This window comes from Neofelis nebulosa, chromosome 10 (assembly GCF_028018385.1).
Source record: "Neofelis nebulosa isolate mNeoNeb1 chromosome 10, mNeoNeb1.pri, whole genome shotgun sequence".
NCBI classification, from domain to species: domain Eukaryota; kingdom Metazoa; phylum Chordata; class Mammalia; order Carnivora; family Felidae; genus Neofelis; species Neofelis nebulosa.
The window spans coordinates 57641847-57658187 of NC_080791.1; the positions used below are offsets into that span (position 1 = coordinate 57641847).

General features: G+C 43.7%; 1 protein-coding gene and 1 non-coding gene across 4 annotated transcripts in view; both read left to right on the forward strand.

Moving 5' to 3' along the window:
• The first annotated feature begins 5817 nt into the window (after window positions 1-5817).
• The window catches only part of P4HA3 (prolyl 4-hydroxylase subunit alpha 3), a 41978-nt gene continuing 31454 nt past the window's right edge, over window positions 5818-16341 (forward strand). Inside the window, exons 1-2 of one of the 3 annotated variants that reach the window (XM_058687782.1) lie at window positions 5818-6126; window positions 15855-15997. In XM_058687782.1, the coding sequence (XP_058543765.1) occupies window positions 5927-6126; window positions 15855-15997 (343 nt within the window). In that variant the 5' untranslated portion in view covers window positions 5818-5926. The remainder of the gene's footprint in view (window positions 6127-15854; window positions 15998-16341) is intronic. The other 2 variants (XM_058687783.1, XM_058687780.1) reach the window with 2 other exon arrangements.
• LOC131488928 (U6 spliceosomal RNA) lies at window positions 14647-14750 on the forward strand. The gene has a single exon (XR_009250314.1). It is a non-coding gene; the product is annotated as a U6 spliceosomal RNA (small nuclear RNA).

A 16341-nucleotide genomic window follows, 5' to 3' on the forward strand; every position in this document is an offset into this window, starting at 1 on the left:
TTGTGGGAGGGGGGATGGGCTAAATGGGTAAGGGGCATTTAGGAATCTACTCCTGAAATCATTGCTTCACTATATACTAACTAATTTGGATGTAAATTTTAAAAAATAAAAAATAAAGTTAAATTATAAATAAATAAATAAATAGATAGATAGATACGATCTAGACACTTATATATTCAAAATATGTAGCACTTAATCCAAAATTACTCTGCATATGAAGAACTAGGAAAATGTCAAGTGTGAGAGAAGGCAACCAACAGACATCCAGAAAGAGATTAACACAAATGTTGAAAATTGTCAATGACGCAGGGTGCCTGGGTGGCTGAGTAGGCTAAATGTCCAGCCCTTGGTTTTAGCTCAGGTCATGATCTTACAGTTCGTGAGATAGAGCCCTGACTCGGGCTCTACACTGACAGCACTGAGCTTGCTTGAGATTGTCTCTCTCCTTCTCTCTCTCTGCCCCTCCCCTGCTCACACATGGTCTCTCTCTCTCTCTCTCTCTCAAAATAAATAAATAAACTTAAAAACAAAAACAACAAAAAAAGAAAATTGTTGAAGATTCATAAAGTGCTCTAAGGAGTAAGGATGAACACTCTTTAAATGAATGTAAAGGTAGGAACTATCAACAAAGAAATAGAAAATATAAAGAGAAACTCAATGGAAATGTTACAATTGAAAGTAAAATAACAAAAGGAAAAAAGTCATTGATGGACTCAATAGCTGAATAGAAATGACAGCAAAGAATCAGTGAACTTGAAGATAGGTCCATAGAATTTATTTAATCTGAACAACAAAGAAAAAGTGTTTTCTTTAAATTGTTTTTATTTTATTTTTGAGAGAGAGAGAGAGAGAGAGAGAGAGAGAGAGAGAGAGAGAGTGCAACCAGGGGAGGGGCAAAGAGCGAGAGAGGGAGACACAGAATCCAAAGCAAGCTCCAAGCTCTGAGCTGTCAGCACATGGGGCTCAAACTCACGAACTGTGAGATCATGACCTGAACCGAAGTCAGTTGCTTAACCAACTGAGCCACCCAGGCACCCTGAGAAAAAGTGTTTTTAAAAAATGAGCAGAGCCTGAGGACCTATGAGGCAGTATCTAATTCATGTCATTAAAATTCCAAAAGAGTTTGTAAAAGTATTTCAAGAAATAATATATGAACATTTCCCAAATTTGACAAAAGACATAGGTCTACATATCTGAGAAGTTCAGTGAACCCTAAACAAGGACCTAATGAGGTGACAGACTAGAGACCCAGCCATTCACGCCTGTTGTGAGACAGCTCTGAAAGGAGATCCTAGTTGCAGCCTCCCTGCCTCTTTTTTTAGAAAAATTTTTTAATGTTTTTATTTATTTTTGAGAGAGAGACAGAGCGCAAACAGCAGAGGAGCAGAGAGCAGAGAGACACAGAATCCCAAGCAGGTTCCAGGCTCTGAACTGTCAGCATAGAGCCTGACGCAGGGCTTGAACTCTTGAACAGCGAGATCATGACCTGGGCCAAAGTCAGAGAGGAAGTCAGTGGGACACCTAACAGACTGAGCCACCCAGGCACCCCCACTCCTGTCACTTTGATCAAAGCTTTGTCAGGCCTCTTTGACTCTTCCTGTGCCCTTCCCTCCTTCCTCTCCCCTTCACAGATGTTGATCTGTAATAAATATCCTGTACCCCAAACTGTCTCAGCATCTGCTTCTGGGTGCTACAACATCAGTGCAAACAGTGTAAGTATAGAGCAGAGATGTGAACCCAGGTATGTGGATCCAGATTCCATGTTCTTAGTGCCTACCAGAGGCAGTTTGCCATAAAGCCTAAGCTTCAAGGCCCCTAATGTGCACAAACCCTTTCAGGGGCCCTCGGGTTGGGGGGATGAGGGAGCCTAGCAATGTCTTCACATTGCTATATGAATTTTTTAAATTTGCCAAAGAAAACTACTTTAACCACAATCGGTAAAGTTGTTTCTTTCTACTCTGACTTCCTCTCCATTACACTTTCCCTCCTAACACTTCTCTTCATGGTAAGAATGGTGAAATGGCCATGGACCTTTGTTTGCAACTGAGTAGCCATCTTGGCCTGTTTTCTGCCCATAGAAGATTGGGGGTATTGGTAGGCAGAATAATGGCTCCCTAAAGATGTCCATGCCCTAGTTCCCCAAATCTGAGCCTTTTGGGGTGTGATTAAGTTAAGGATCTTGAGATGGGGAGATTATACTGAATTAATCTTGGTGAGCCTGATGTAATCACAAAGGTCCTTAAAAGAATCAGAGAAGGAGATGCGACAGTAGAAGCAAAGTCAAATAGAGATTTAAACATGTTACATTGGTTTTGAGGAAGAAGGAAGGGACTACAAATAAAGAAATGCAGGCAGTCCATAGAAACTGGGAAAAGCAAGGAATAGATTCTCCTGCCAGAACCTCCAGAAGAAACAGCCCTGCTGACACCTTGATTTCAGCCCAGTGAAACCCATTTCAGACTTTTGAACTCCAGAAATGTAAGATAATAAATTTGAGTTTTTCCAAGTCACTAAGTTTGAGGTAATTTGTTACAGCAGCAATAGGAAATGGGTACAGGGGTCCAAAGGCATCTTTTTAAATTTCTTTCCTTCCTCCCTCCCTCCCTCCCTATCTTCCTTCCTTCTTCCCTTCCTTCCTTCCTTCCCTTTCCTACCTCTCTCCCTCTCTCTTTCTCTCTCTCTCCCCCTCCCTCCCTCCTTCCTTCTTTTTTCTCCCTCCCTCTTTCTTTTTTCCTTCCTCCCTCCCTCCCTCCCTCTTTCTTTTTCTGTTCCTTCCTTCCTTTCTTCCTTCCTTTTTCTTCTTTCTTTCTTTCTTTCTTTCTTTCTTTCTTTCTTTCTTTCTTTCTTTCTTTCTTTCTTTCTTTCTTTCTCTTTACCCCAATCTGGCAGTACTTCTTCTGATAAAATTATCTTAAAACTTTTTAAAAGTTTGTTTGCTTGGGGCACCTGGGTGGCTCAGTCGGTTAAGCGTCCGACTTCAGCTCAGGTCACGATCTCACGGTCCGTGAGTTCGAGCCCCGCGTCGGGCTCTGGGCTGATGGCCCAGAGCCTGGAGCCTGCTTCTGATTCTGTGTCTCCCTCTCTCTCTGCTCCTCCCCCGTTCATGCTCTGTCTCTCTCTGTCTCAAAAATAAATAAACGTTAAAAAAAAAAATTAAAAATAAATAAATAAATAAATAAATAAATAAATAAATAAATAAAAGTTTGTTTGCTTATTTATTTAGGTAATCTCTACACTCAACATGGGGCTTTGAGCTCATGAACCTGAGGTCAAGGAAGTCACATGCTTCACTGACTGAGCCAGTCAAATGCCCCTTATCTGAAAACTCTTGGTGATTTCCTATCAATCTTATTGGAATCCACTCCTTTAGACAAAAGCCACATCTATTTTTCTTTCCAGGCCCTTCTCTCACTTGGTCTGAGAGTCAGGATGCTGTGGTACAACAGTCTTAAGATTCTTAGAAACATCTTTGCCTGGTTGAAATAGTCTGCTTTATAGAGGACACCCAAGGCTCTTAGAGGCTCTCTTGTTTACCAGAGAGAATCTAAATGAAATGCCCTTTCTTTGAAGGTCTGCTAGGCATGCCCTTAAATCTTCCTAAAGTTTCAACAAAGAGTCTTTAAAACCATACTTTTGAAAGCTTTTCCTTGAGGTCATGTTTTACTTGTAGTGCCCTGGACTTGTTCTTTACCCTGCATCACTTCTTTATTTGAGAAATTTTAGATCCTTGGATAGACGGTTAGACCTTCTATATTTCCTCTGAATTTGGCTTAGAAACTGAGCCATTCCTTGTGTGTTTTTTGTATTTTATTGTAGTCTGCCAGAAGAATCCAGTTGGCACTTTCATCATTCTGCCTGGAGACTTCATTAGCCAGATTCACAATGTAGTTATTAGAGTGTCTTCTGTTTTCACATTGCCTGCAGGACAAGCTTCATTAACTGTTCCTCCAGTACAGAACAGCACTCAAGTGCCCTTTTCTCCAGGCTGTTTTCCTTCCTGTCCTTCGATCCCTCATCAACAGTCTCCTGGAGGCCCTTCCAGATTTTGCTAACAGTCTTTATGAGGGCCTTCAAGACTTTGCTAAAGCCAATGACACATGGTTTAAGTTAAGCTCCATCTTCATTCCCTCACTCAGAGACTGGGTGCAGGCTTCCCAAGGAAGTTTTGAAATGGCTTGAGGTAAGGTTGCTCTCTGCTGCAGGACAGACCCCAAGGAGCTGACTACTAGAGACTCTCCTGACTACACTCTCTGGAGCTGTGCATCAAATCCTCCCTTGAAAAGGGATCTGGATGATGCATCTCTGTGTCTTCCGTGAGCAGTGCTATGCTGGAGCTGGCTCATAGCTCCTCATGGGAGCCAGTTGTTAACTCTTTACTGTGTTCAGTGATATCATCTCAGTACCTTGAAAGTGGCCATTGTGGGAGTTTACACCACAGAAGTTAGCAAATGTCACACATCGGGACTTTTATTGTCCTGGGGAGCCAGTTTACCAGCACACCTCTGAACTAGTCTATACATAATTAACATCGGGTAAGTTATTTATCCTCTCTGTGCCTCAGTCTTCTTATTTGTAAAATGGGACTAATAATCCTCCCTATGCCATAGAGTCAGTATGAGAATTAAATGAGCTAATACATGCAAAATGCTTGGACAGTGCCTAGCACACAGGAAGCACTCAGTAAGTATTAACTATTATTTTTACTCTTGCTATTGTTATTGCTGTTATTGCCACCTTAAAACTTCCAGTAGATTTTCATGAAGGATAGGCTAACTTTCTTAGTATGTCATGCAATGCAATATAACCTGACAGTTCCAACCACAAGGAACTTTTCATCATTTCTGGAACTCAGACTATTTTTCCATCTCCAAACGTTGGTACATATAGGTACCTTCTGCAAGGAAAGCCCATCCGTCACTTGCCTGTCATCTTCCAGACAATTTCTTTTCATCCTTTTGGACCTGCACACATTGCCTCCTCTGGGAAGCCCTCACCACCACCTATGCATGGCAGGGACTCCCTCCTCAGTGTTGCCCTTGCTCATTGCACAGCCCTCCATTATCCTGATAGCGCTTTATTGTGGTTACTTGTTTATGTCTGTTTCCCCTTGTGAGTCCAGGGTTGGATGTGCTGTTTCTCTGTGTCCTCAGCACAGTAATAGAGGTGCTGAATATTTGTTGAATGAATGAATGAATGAATGAACATTGTCTGGAAAGGTGAGGAAAAGAGTAAGTAGCCTAGTAGGATATAATAATAATATTTTTGTTTGCTTAAGTAGCCATAGGTATATGGTGTGGAGCAATAACCCAGGACCCCAGCGTTTTAGGTGTGATGGGTCCTAGATTTGTCACACCGTGACCCTGATCGCCTTCACCCTCTTTACCAGAGTTCTGCCTGTCTTTCATGATGGCTCAGATTGTCAAGTCTTCCGTGAAGTGTTTCTTCCTTCCCTCTGCTCTCCCACAGCTCTCCACCCACATCGTCATTACCAACCACATCATTCACTCTCCTAGATTTCCCCTTAAGAATCCAGTGGTGTTTCTGCATTCCCACCCTCCATCTAGAGGGGTGAATACTCGGGGGATGGCGTTGTTCAGCCATAGACCGGTGAATTCATCTCCCACACCCCCTGCCTCTGTTTCCCCTGAGTGTGAACGGGCCACAGCGGAAACCCTTCCCGGGCCCGCGTCTTAGCGCGCGGACACGGAGGGCGCAGCAGCCCCCACGCAGGCGGAGGAGCCAGGCGGCAGGCGGGTGGGAGATGGAGAGAGACGGCAGGCGTCAGAGCAAAGAAGGGGAGGAGAGGCCCGAGGCGGGGCTGCCGGGCAGGCGAGCGGCCGGGCGGGGCCGAGAGGCGGGCCGGGCGGGAGCGGCGCGCGCCAGGGGCCTGGCGGGACCGTCGGAGGGGACGCGCGCGAGCGCCGGCATGGGCCCCGCGGCGCAGCTGGCGGCGCTGCTGGCTGTCCTGGCGCTCCGGGCAGGGGACCCGACGGGAGCCGCGGCGCGGGGGGACACGTTCTCGGCGCTGACCAGCGTTGCGCGCGCCCTGGCGCCCGAGCGCCGGCTGCTGGGTCTGCTGCAGCGCTACCTGCGCGGGGAAGAGGCGCGGCTGCGGGACCTGACCAGGTGAGGGCACGGGTTTGGGGCGGGAGGGAGCCCCAAGGGCGCCGCAGTCGGGGAGACTGAGTCAGAGGACCAGACCGAGACACCCTGCTCTACGGTGGCGGGCGACTCGGTCTCGTTGTCCCTCTGCGTGGGACCTCAGACTCGATTTGAGACTGGGTAAGAGCCTCGCTAGACGGTGAGACTGAGACACCGTGGCCCAGTGTGACGATCAGGTCCAGTGTGCGGGACCCCGAGATAGCCCCGAGGTGTGGCCCGAGGCATGAGGTCGTGGCGAAACAGATTGAGTGGGACCCCAGGGACGCTGTGTCACACGGAGTGGAGTCTCGAACTCCGTTGCACGCGCACACACACACACACACACACACACACACTAGCACCCCAGAGCCATCCTCACACAGCCAAGTTGATAGCTGTGCAAAAGTGTAGTGGGGTGACTCGGGCCGAGGAGGAAGGACCTCACAAGGCACAGTGTCCAGCTGTGTGGGGCCGCAGGCTCTGTGTCACAGAGACACAGCAAGACTACAAGAGTGAGAGAGAGAAAATACTGTGAGGCTGTAGCCGTGTGTGGTGGCCATGTGACCCAGAGGACTAGTGTTTAGTATGAAGTGACTCTCTGTGACCATGTATGAGATTTACATGCCTCTGGGACTGCGTGGGCAGCCGCTATGGATATCTCTGTGTCTCTAACGAATGCTGCTTGTACAGCTCACTATATAACGAATGCTTCATGTTCATTAACTCATTCAACACACACGTTTGAGTGCCTGTTGTGAGCCAGGCACTGCTCCAGGCAGTGGGGATAAAATGGTGAACAAGACCCAACCCTGACCTCAAGGAGCTTGGAGTCCATAGCATTTGTTTCCTTTGCTTCAACTCTCCCTTCTCTCCCCATATATAAGAGCTCTCTAAATTCTTGGGGCGCCTGGGTGGCGCAGTCGGTTAAGCGTCCGACTTCAGCCAGGTCACGATCTCGCGGTCCGTGAGTTCGAGCCCCGCGTCAGGCTCTGGGCTGATGGCTCGGAGCCTGGAGCCTGTTTCCGATTCTGTGTCTCCCTCTCTCTCTGCCCCTCCCCCGTTCATGCTCTGTCTCTGTCCCAAAAATAAAAAAAAAAAAAAAAAAAAAAATTACAAAATTATTTTGGGGCGCCTGGGTGGCGCAGTCGGTTAAGCGTCCGACTTCAGCCAGGTCACGATCTCGCGGTCCGTGAGTTCGAGCCCCGCGTCAGGCTCTGGGCTGATGGCTCGGAGCCTGGAGCCTGTTTCCGATTCTGTGTCTCCCTCTCTCTCTGCCCCTCCCCCGTTCATGCTCTGTCTCTCTCTGTCCCAAAAATAAATAAAAAAAAAAAAAAACATTAAAAAAAAAAATAAATAAATAAATTCTAAATACAAGGGGCGACTGGGTGGCTCAGTCGGTTGGGCGTCTGACTTTGGCTCAGGTCATGATCTCGCGATTCATGAGTTCGAGCCCCGCATCAGGCTCTGTGCTGACAGCTCAGAGCCTGGAGCCTGTTTCAGATTCTGTGTCTCCCCCTCTCTCTGCCCCTCCCCTGCTCATGCTCTGTCTCTCTCTGTCTCAAAAAAAAATTTAAAAAAATTAAATTCTAAATACAAGGTAACTGACATTTGATATGTGTATGTTGACATCAAGAAAACAGTGGGGAGGAGTGCCTGGGTGGTTCAGTCATTTAAGTGTCTGACTCTTGATTTCCACTCAGGTCATTATCTTGCGGTTTGTGAGTTCAAGCCCCGCGTAGGGCTGTGTGCTGATAGCTCAGAACCTGGAGCCTGCTTCAGATTCTGTGTCTCCCGCTCTCTCTGCCCCTCCCCCGCTCATGCTCTCTCTCTCTCTCTCTCTCTCTCTCTCTCTCTCTCTCTCTCAAAAAATAAACATGAAAAAAATTAAAAAAAAAACACTGGAGGAAAAACATACTTGATACTAGAGGATTATGGGTATAGCACACACAAGCAAATGCTCAGCTGTACTGTCTTGCTATGAAATCAACACACTCTAGTGCTACACACTGGCATAAAATACTATATAGACTGGAATACAGGCACTGTAATCATGTATTGACTGTCAGTGTCAAACTCTGAAAGATGAATGATTGTATTATGGTACCATGTGTTGGAATAGGTGTTGTGCCTTCTCTGCTTGGGACATTAAGAAGTCTACAGCAGTGGTGTAACCACATTGCTAACTGAATATATTAATACAGCTCTACATCATCTGACTCTCTGCTGAGCCGAGACAACAGAGACCTGTCTCACAATGTGCTGCTGATAAAACTGAGTTGAGTGTATGTGATAGTAATACCGATTCTGGGGCACATGGGAAGAAGGTGTGTGGGGACGCTATGGCTGTGTAAGAGAGCCCGGGTCGGAGAGAATCAGTTTGTGTATGGAAGTGTGTGTGAAAGATCTTGTTTGTTACTCAGTAGTGACTGAACGATGATGTAAGTTGGTATGTGCTTTTATGTAGCTTGCATATAAGCAGTTAATGCATGTTTAAATTTACTATTAGTTTGAAAGAGTATGAATACACACACATGTACACACACAAAATGTATGTATTCTAATAATAAAGATATTTTCTTTTTTTTACCACTTTATCTTTTTTTAATTTACATCCAAGTTAGTTAGCCTATAGTGCAACAATGATTTCAGGAGTAGATTCCTTAGTGCCCCTTTACCATTTAGCCCATCCCCCCTCCCACACCCCCTCCAGTAACCCTCTGTTTGTTCTCCACATTTAAGAGTCTCTTATGTTTTGTCCCCCTCCCTGTTTTTATAGTATGTTTTGCTTCCCTTCCCTTATGTTCATTATATTATTTTTTGCTTCCCTTCCCTTATGTTCATCTGTTTTGTATCTTAAAGTCCTCATATGAGTGAAGTCATATGATATTTGTCTTTCTCTGACTGACTAATTTCAATTAGCATAATACCCTCTGTCTAGTTCCATCCATGTAGTTGCAAATGGCAAGATTTCATTCTTTTTGATTGCCGAGTAATACTCCATTTTATATATATACCACATCTTCTTTATCCATTCATCCATCGATGGACATTTGGGCTCTTTCCATACTTTGGCTGTTGTTGATAGTGCTGCTATAAACATTGGGGTGCATGTGCCCCTTCAAAATGGCATACCTGTATCCCCCCTTAGATAGATAACTAGTAGTGCGATTGCTGGGTTGTAGGGTAGTTCTATTTTTAATTTTTTGAAGAACCTCCATACTGTTTTCCAGAGTGGCTGCACCAGTTTGCATTCCCACGAGCAGTGCAAAAGAGATCCTCTTTCTCCACATCCTTGCCAACATCTGTTGTTGCCTGAGTTGTTAATGTTAGCCATTCTGACAGGTGTGAGGTGGTATTTCATTGTGGTTTTGATTTGTATTTCCCTGATGATGAGTGATGTGGAGCATTTTTTCATGTGTCTGTTGGCCATCTGGATGTCTTCTTTCGAGAAGTGTCTATTCATGTCTAAAAAATGATATTTTCAATAATTCTTGTCACTCTTCAGAGTTGCAATTAAGTTTATTTATTTGTTTTGAGAGAGACAGAGAGAGTGTGGGGGGTGCAGAGAGAAAGGGAGAGAGAGAGAGAATTCCAAGCAGGCTCCCCACTGTCAGCACAGAGCCCCATGCGGGGCTCAAACTCACAAATCACGAGATCAGGACCTGAGGCAAAATCAAGAGTCAGATGCTTCACCAGCTGAACCAGCCAGGTGCCCCTGGGTCTACTCTATAAAGCAAAATGTTTTAATTTTGTTCTCAGTCCACATGCATTGGAGTCTCGGTTTATTGGTGGAAATAAAAGACTCTTCTCTTTAATTTGAGATCCCAACATGCTCCCTGCTACCTACGTGCTCCTTCTCTTTATTTCGATGGCTCAGATAGAGATGGGGAGGTTAGAATCCTGATGCTGGGCCTCTCAGGGAACAGGTTCAGAACTGAGAGTTTGCAGTGCTGATCAAAGTGACTGGCAGTGGGGCGCCTGGGTGGCTCAGTCGGTTAAGCATCCGACTTCAGCTCAGGTCACGATCTCGCGGTCCGTGAGTTCGAGCCCTGCGTCGGGCTCTGGGCTGATGGCCCAGAGCCTGGAGCCTGCTTCCGACTCTGTGTCTCCCTCTCTCTCTGCCCCTCCCCCGTTCATGCTCTGTCTCTCTCTGTCTCAAAAATAAACATTAAAAAAACAAAAAACAAAAAACAAAGTGACTGGCAGAGGGGATGGGGGGCAGGGCTCTGATGCTGGTCTCCTTTACTGTATTATCACTATTGTCGTTGTTACAGCTTTGTCACAGAATACTAATCTCATTTGATTCTTACACACAGTGCTTTGAAATAGGTTTGTACTACTCTCTTAAACAAATGAGCCCAGATAATAAAAAAGAATCATGTAAATATGATAAGACTAAAATTTAGTACCTTATCCCAGATAGTAGGGTAGCAAATCCAGGACTAGGACCTAGTTTTTTTGATGGTTTCTTTCTATCGTGCCATGATGTCCTGACTGCTTGCTTTATCTGATGTGCCGGGACCCAGACCAAGCCCCATAACTCCTGAGGTTTTATGAGCAACTGGTGTACATAGTGGTTAAGAGTCTGGATTCAGGAATTTAACAGACCTCTGTTTGAATCCTTGGCTCTGACTTTGGGCAAGTTCCTTTACCTACATTCTGTAAAATGATGATAATGATAGTACCTACCCCACAGAGTTGTTGGAAGGATTAAGTACCACGTAAAGGTTATTTATCATTTTGCTTGGAATGTAATAAATGCTTAACAAATGTTAGCTCCAACTGTATGCTTTTTATTTTGAGACCGCCTGGTGAACCTAGACTCCGCTTTTGGCTCTAAGCAGTAACTAAGGTTGTGAGAGCCCAGATAAAAAAGAATCAGAAAAATTCTAGATCCTTTTCTCATATGACTTATGAGCATTTAATTTCACAAAGTTTAGCGTGGTATTTTACAGACTGTCTGTTCTTTAGTCAGTGCTTTAAAACTTAGTGAAATGTTTGCTTTTGAGAACAAGAATTTTGGCAATTCTTGTTCATTTTCCTATACTCCCAATCTGGTGACCTAATGTCACTTGAGATGTTATTTCTAAGGGACTCAGTTGATATTCTTCTTTAAATTTCTGAATTTAGCAATAAATATTTTTCGATGTTGAAACTACATCTTACCCCAAGTTAATGAAGAAAAAATTTTACCAGTTATAGTATATATAATTATATACCAGTATAGTGTAAATACTAGTTTTATATATATAGATAACAGTTGTTGTAGTTTTTAAAAAACTACCAAGATTGAAAGAGTAAAATCAGCAGCAATAATTTTTCTGTTAGGAATTAAACATTCAGGATGTCTCAGAAGAACTGAGACAAAGCCATTTCTGAATTCCCAAGGAGAAACATATTGAATTAAAAAAGCTCATGTATTGCGGTTGGATAACCTACCCAGGCTATGTTTAATGCTGTATTGGATTGCGAATTTTATGTGCACATTCTTGAAGCAAAGGATCTGATTTTCCACTCTCAGCAACATTTGTTAAAGCAAAAAGCCATTTAGGAAACCTTGAGGTTTGAATTCAGCATCCAGTAACTCGGTCTCTGAAAACCAGCTATTTGCTCAAAGGCTGGGAATAAGGCCAACGTTTAGATTCCAAGCCAGTCTCAGATATCTGTTGATAGGTTTTTTTTTTTCTTTGTGTGACAGAAAAATGACGTATCTGAACACTGAATTGAATCATGTGGTGCAGTAGAGATCAAACCCCTGCCTTAAATAAACTGACACCGTAATACAAAGTGGGGTGTGAAGAGAACAAGGAGCTAGTGCTTTTGATGTGCTGGAGGACTTGGGGGAAATTTTCACCTCACTGCCTTCCTTCTTTCCTCTGATGCCTATTAAATGTTAGTCCTCAAGCACTTAGTGAAGAATCTATTCAGTTATGGAAAAGATGATGGAAAGAGAGAATAGAATGGTCGTGCCAAAAGAATCCATAGAAATCTTCTAGACTAGACCAGTTCTGTCATTTTAATTTTTTTAAATGTTTATTTATGGGAGAGAGAGAGAGAGAGAGACAGAGCACGAGCGGGGGAGGGGCCAAAAGCGAGGGAGACACTGAATCTGAAGCAGGCTTTAGACTCTGAGCTGTCAGCACAGAACCCCACACGGAACTCGAACCCATAAACTGACAGATCATGACCTGAGCCGAAGTCAGATGCTTAACCGACTGAGCCACCCAGGCGCCCCCAGTTCTATCATTTTATAGAGGAGGAAACTGACAGATAGTTGGGGGCTGTGTCAGGATACCTCTCAGGTCTCCTTCCAATCCAACTGTCTATGAAATTACTGCCCCCTCAGCCTCAGTTGTCCTTGGACACTTACTCTTCAGGCTGGACTCAGGCCCAAGTCTCTGCTTGCTTTAAGTGTTTTCGTCTAGCAGTGGAATATCTTCCACTAAGTAGTTCCATATGGAGCTGAAGCAGGAAATAATGGGCAGTAAAAAAAAAAAAAAAAAAAATCCCACACCCTGGAGGCCGGTTTAGTTTTTAAAACCGTAGAGTAGCCACTGTCAAAGTGCACTGTCTCAGGATCAGAGACATCCTCGGACTTGACAGAGCTCTCATTTCCTCCCTGGAAATGAGATTCTTGTTCTTAGTTTGTGCTTGAACTCTTGGCTCCCTGGAAGCACCTGGAGGTAAATCATCTTCTGTTTCAGGCTCCATTCCCAGTGGCGGGCTCCACCCTTGAGAAATCCTTAGGGCCGACTCAGCTTCAGGGGAGTGAATCCCTCCACCCTGCCACTCCTCTATTCTTTACTTTCATCCCTTTCTGCTCACTGAAGTCTTCCACTCTGGCCAAAGGAGTCACACACTCTTGAGCACATTCCTATAAATACATATCCTTTTCATTTTGCACACACTTTTTTCTTTTACGTCCATTGTTGTTATTATATTGTTCTTGAAATTAATAATTTTAAGACAAGAAAAAGTTTAAAAAAATTTTTTTAAATGTTTATATATTTTGAGAGAGAGTGGGAGACACAGAATCTGAAGCAGACTCCAGGCTCTGAGCTGTCAGCACAGAGCCCATTGTAGGGCTTGAACTCATGTGCTGTGAGATCATGACCTGAGCCAAAGTCAGACGTTTAACCAACTAAGCCACCCAGGTGCCCCAAAATAAGAAAAAAATTTTAGAGGTTTACAGCTGGAACTCTCAGGACTGCCTTATTATAACTGATAATTTAATAATGTTAATTCCAATAGTGTGTTATAAATGGAATAACCTTAATATGCCAGGAAAGGAAACAACTTTTTTTTTTTACTGTTTATTTATTTTTGAGAGAGAAAGAGCGCTACGGGGGAGGGGCAGATAGCGAGGGAGACACAGTAACTGAAGCAGGCTCCAGGTTCTGAGCTGTAAGCACAGAGCCCGACAAGGAGCTCGAACCCACAAACCTTGAGATCATGACCTGAGCCGAAGTCTGGTGTTTAACTGACTGAGCCACCCAGGCGCCCCAGGAAACAGCATCTTTTGCTTGTGTGAATACTTTGTAGGACATCTGAAGAGAGAAATTAACTAGAAAGATGATCACTTCTGGTCCCACCATTTCTGGCCCTTTTCTACACATGTCGGCAAGCCAGAGAGGCTGGAAGCATGCTCGATGACCCCACGTTTACATCCCCCATTACAACCATCACCAGTTTCTATGTGGCCTGCTCCCTAAATAGCTTCATTGAATCTATCCCATTCACAGCCCCCACTGTCATTATTATGGTTCAGACTCTCCTTACTCTTGCTTACAGTTTTGAATTGACCTCCTAACTGGTCTATCTGCCTCTGGTCATTCCCATTTCTGAACTCTCTTTCTCACCCTCTCATGAATTTATATATATATAAACATGTCAGTGTGTCCGACTCTCACTTAAAACTTTTTGGTGGCTTATGAGGTGCTCCTCACTTTTCCAGGCTAATCTACCCTATCCTCCAGCAGTGCTGAACAGCTTATATTCCCCTACCAGTTCTCTCTGTCCCTTCACACAGGTTGAGCTGTCTCTGCCTGCCTCTCCTCCCTTCCTCACTATTTGCAAGTTTTAGTTTATTATGTCCTCTGTAAAACTATCCCTGACTTGCTCTGGCCAAATTAATTCCCCCCTCTCCTTACAGCCCCCTAAGCCTTGTTCTTAAATCTGGTGTTCATCTGTAATATAATTATTTGTGTCTTATCTACTAGTCTGTGAGTCCTTGAGACTGAGGTTATTGTCTTATTCAAAATTCTGTTCCTAGATCCTAGAAGAGTATATATTAGTCATTCTTTCATAGAACTATTTATTGAATTTAGGTATAGAGTGATGAGAAAAACAGCTATCTTCTTGTTCATGAAATTCTCGAGCATTGGACCCTGTTCTTGACTTTGCATCCCCAGCATCTAGCGTGGAGTCTGACATCTGGCAAGCAACCATTGTAGACTGACGTATTGAATGAATAAATATATCAAGCCTCTGTGCTCTGGTACATGTTGGTCCCTGTTGACTCAAAAAATATTCTGCCTACAATACAGAGAAGTTGAGCATGGTTTCTGCACAAGGATGCCATATGAATTCATGAAGTGTTCCATATTTTTTGAATCACTTTGTTGTGCACTTGAAACTAACGTAACATTGTGTGTCAACTATACTCAAGTTAAAAAAAAAGAACTAGGGTGTCTGAGTGGCTCAGTCAGTTAAGCATCCAACTTCAGCTCAGGTCATGAACTCGTGGTTTGTGAGTTCAAGCCCCGCGTAGGGTTCTGTGCTGACAGCTTAGAGCCTGGAGGCTGTTTCGGTTTCTGTCTGTCTCTCATTCTCTGCCTCTATGCTGCTCGCATTCTGTCTCTCTCAAAAATAAATAAACATTTTAAATAAATAAATAAATAAATAAATAAATAAATTCTTCCTTTCTTTGTTCTAGTTCCATGGAAACAATAGGGCAAAATCAGCTGAGAATAAACTTCAGAGTCAAATCTGGCTTTGTCACTCACAAAAAGTGTGGCCTTGTTTCAGTTTTCTCTCCCTGTAAAATGGGCATGATAAAATCAACTCTAAGGGTCGTTTGGGGGGTTAAATGAGACAATATATTTAGAGCACTTAGCAGGATGCCTAATAGAGGTAAAGCTCAGTAAGCAGTAGCTATCAAATGTTTCATCCTTTAGGACTCAGATCAAGTGCCATTTCCTCTGGGAAGTCTTCCCTTACACCTTCTAACTCCCACCTGGGTTAGGGGCCCTGCCTACAAATTGCTGTAACATTACATAGCATTGCAAGCTTATGTCTCATAGCAGGTATCACAGTTATTGCAACTAATGGAACAACATTTTTGAGCTTCTACCAGATTCTAAGTATTGAATATAGAGTGATGAGGAAAAAAAAAAAAAAAAAGATTTTCTGGTTTGTGAATTCCTTGGAACATCTACCCTGTCTTGCCTTTGTATCTTTAGCATCTAGTGTGGTGCCTGATGTTCTGTAATTGACCAATAGAGACTGACTCACTGAATGAACAAATGAATGGATCTTCTTTTGTTGTGTTGGTAGTTTTCATATTCTTTGTGCTTATTGGTTAGACTATTACATGAGTCTCAAGGGCGTCATGTTTCATTTTTAACGACTCTAAATGTACATACACCATGCTAGCCTTTACTAGGGGCAGTGGCTATCTCAGTAAGTGAGATCATTCTATTCCTCTCTTCCAGATTCTATGACAAGGTGCTTTCTTTGCATGAGGATTCAGCAACTCCTGTGTCTAACCCTCTGCTTGCATTTACTCTCATCAAACGCCTACAGTCTGACTGGAGGAATGTGGTACATAGTCTGGAGGCCAGTGAGAACATCCGAGGTAATGAGGAGGAGGGCTGGAGGGTAAGAGAAGATTCTGTCTCCTGACTCTGGAAAGGAGAGAGATTCTGGTGGAATGTGATGAAGGGTAATGAAGTGGGTAGGTATTACTCGATCTTCTCAGCTCTAGCGATTACCAAGGACTAGGTCCCCTTGTTAATATGTTTATATGAATGTACATTAGAAAGCACCTTCATATCCATTATTTCATTTGATCTTCACTACAACCCTATGGAGAAGTACAGGTTATATCATTCCGTTTACATATTTGTCTGATAATTTCTATTTTATTAAATTGACACTATAATGTGATCTGTAGCAAGGTCAGTTTCCTCATTTATTCTA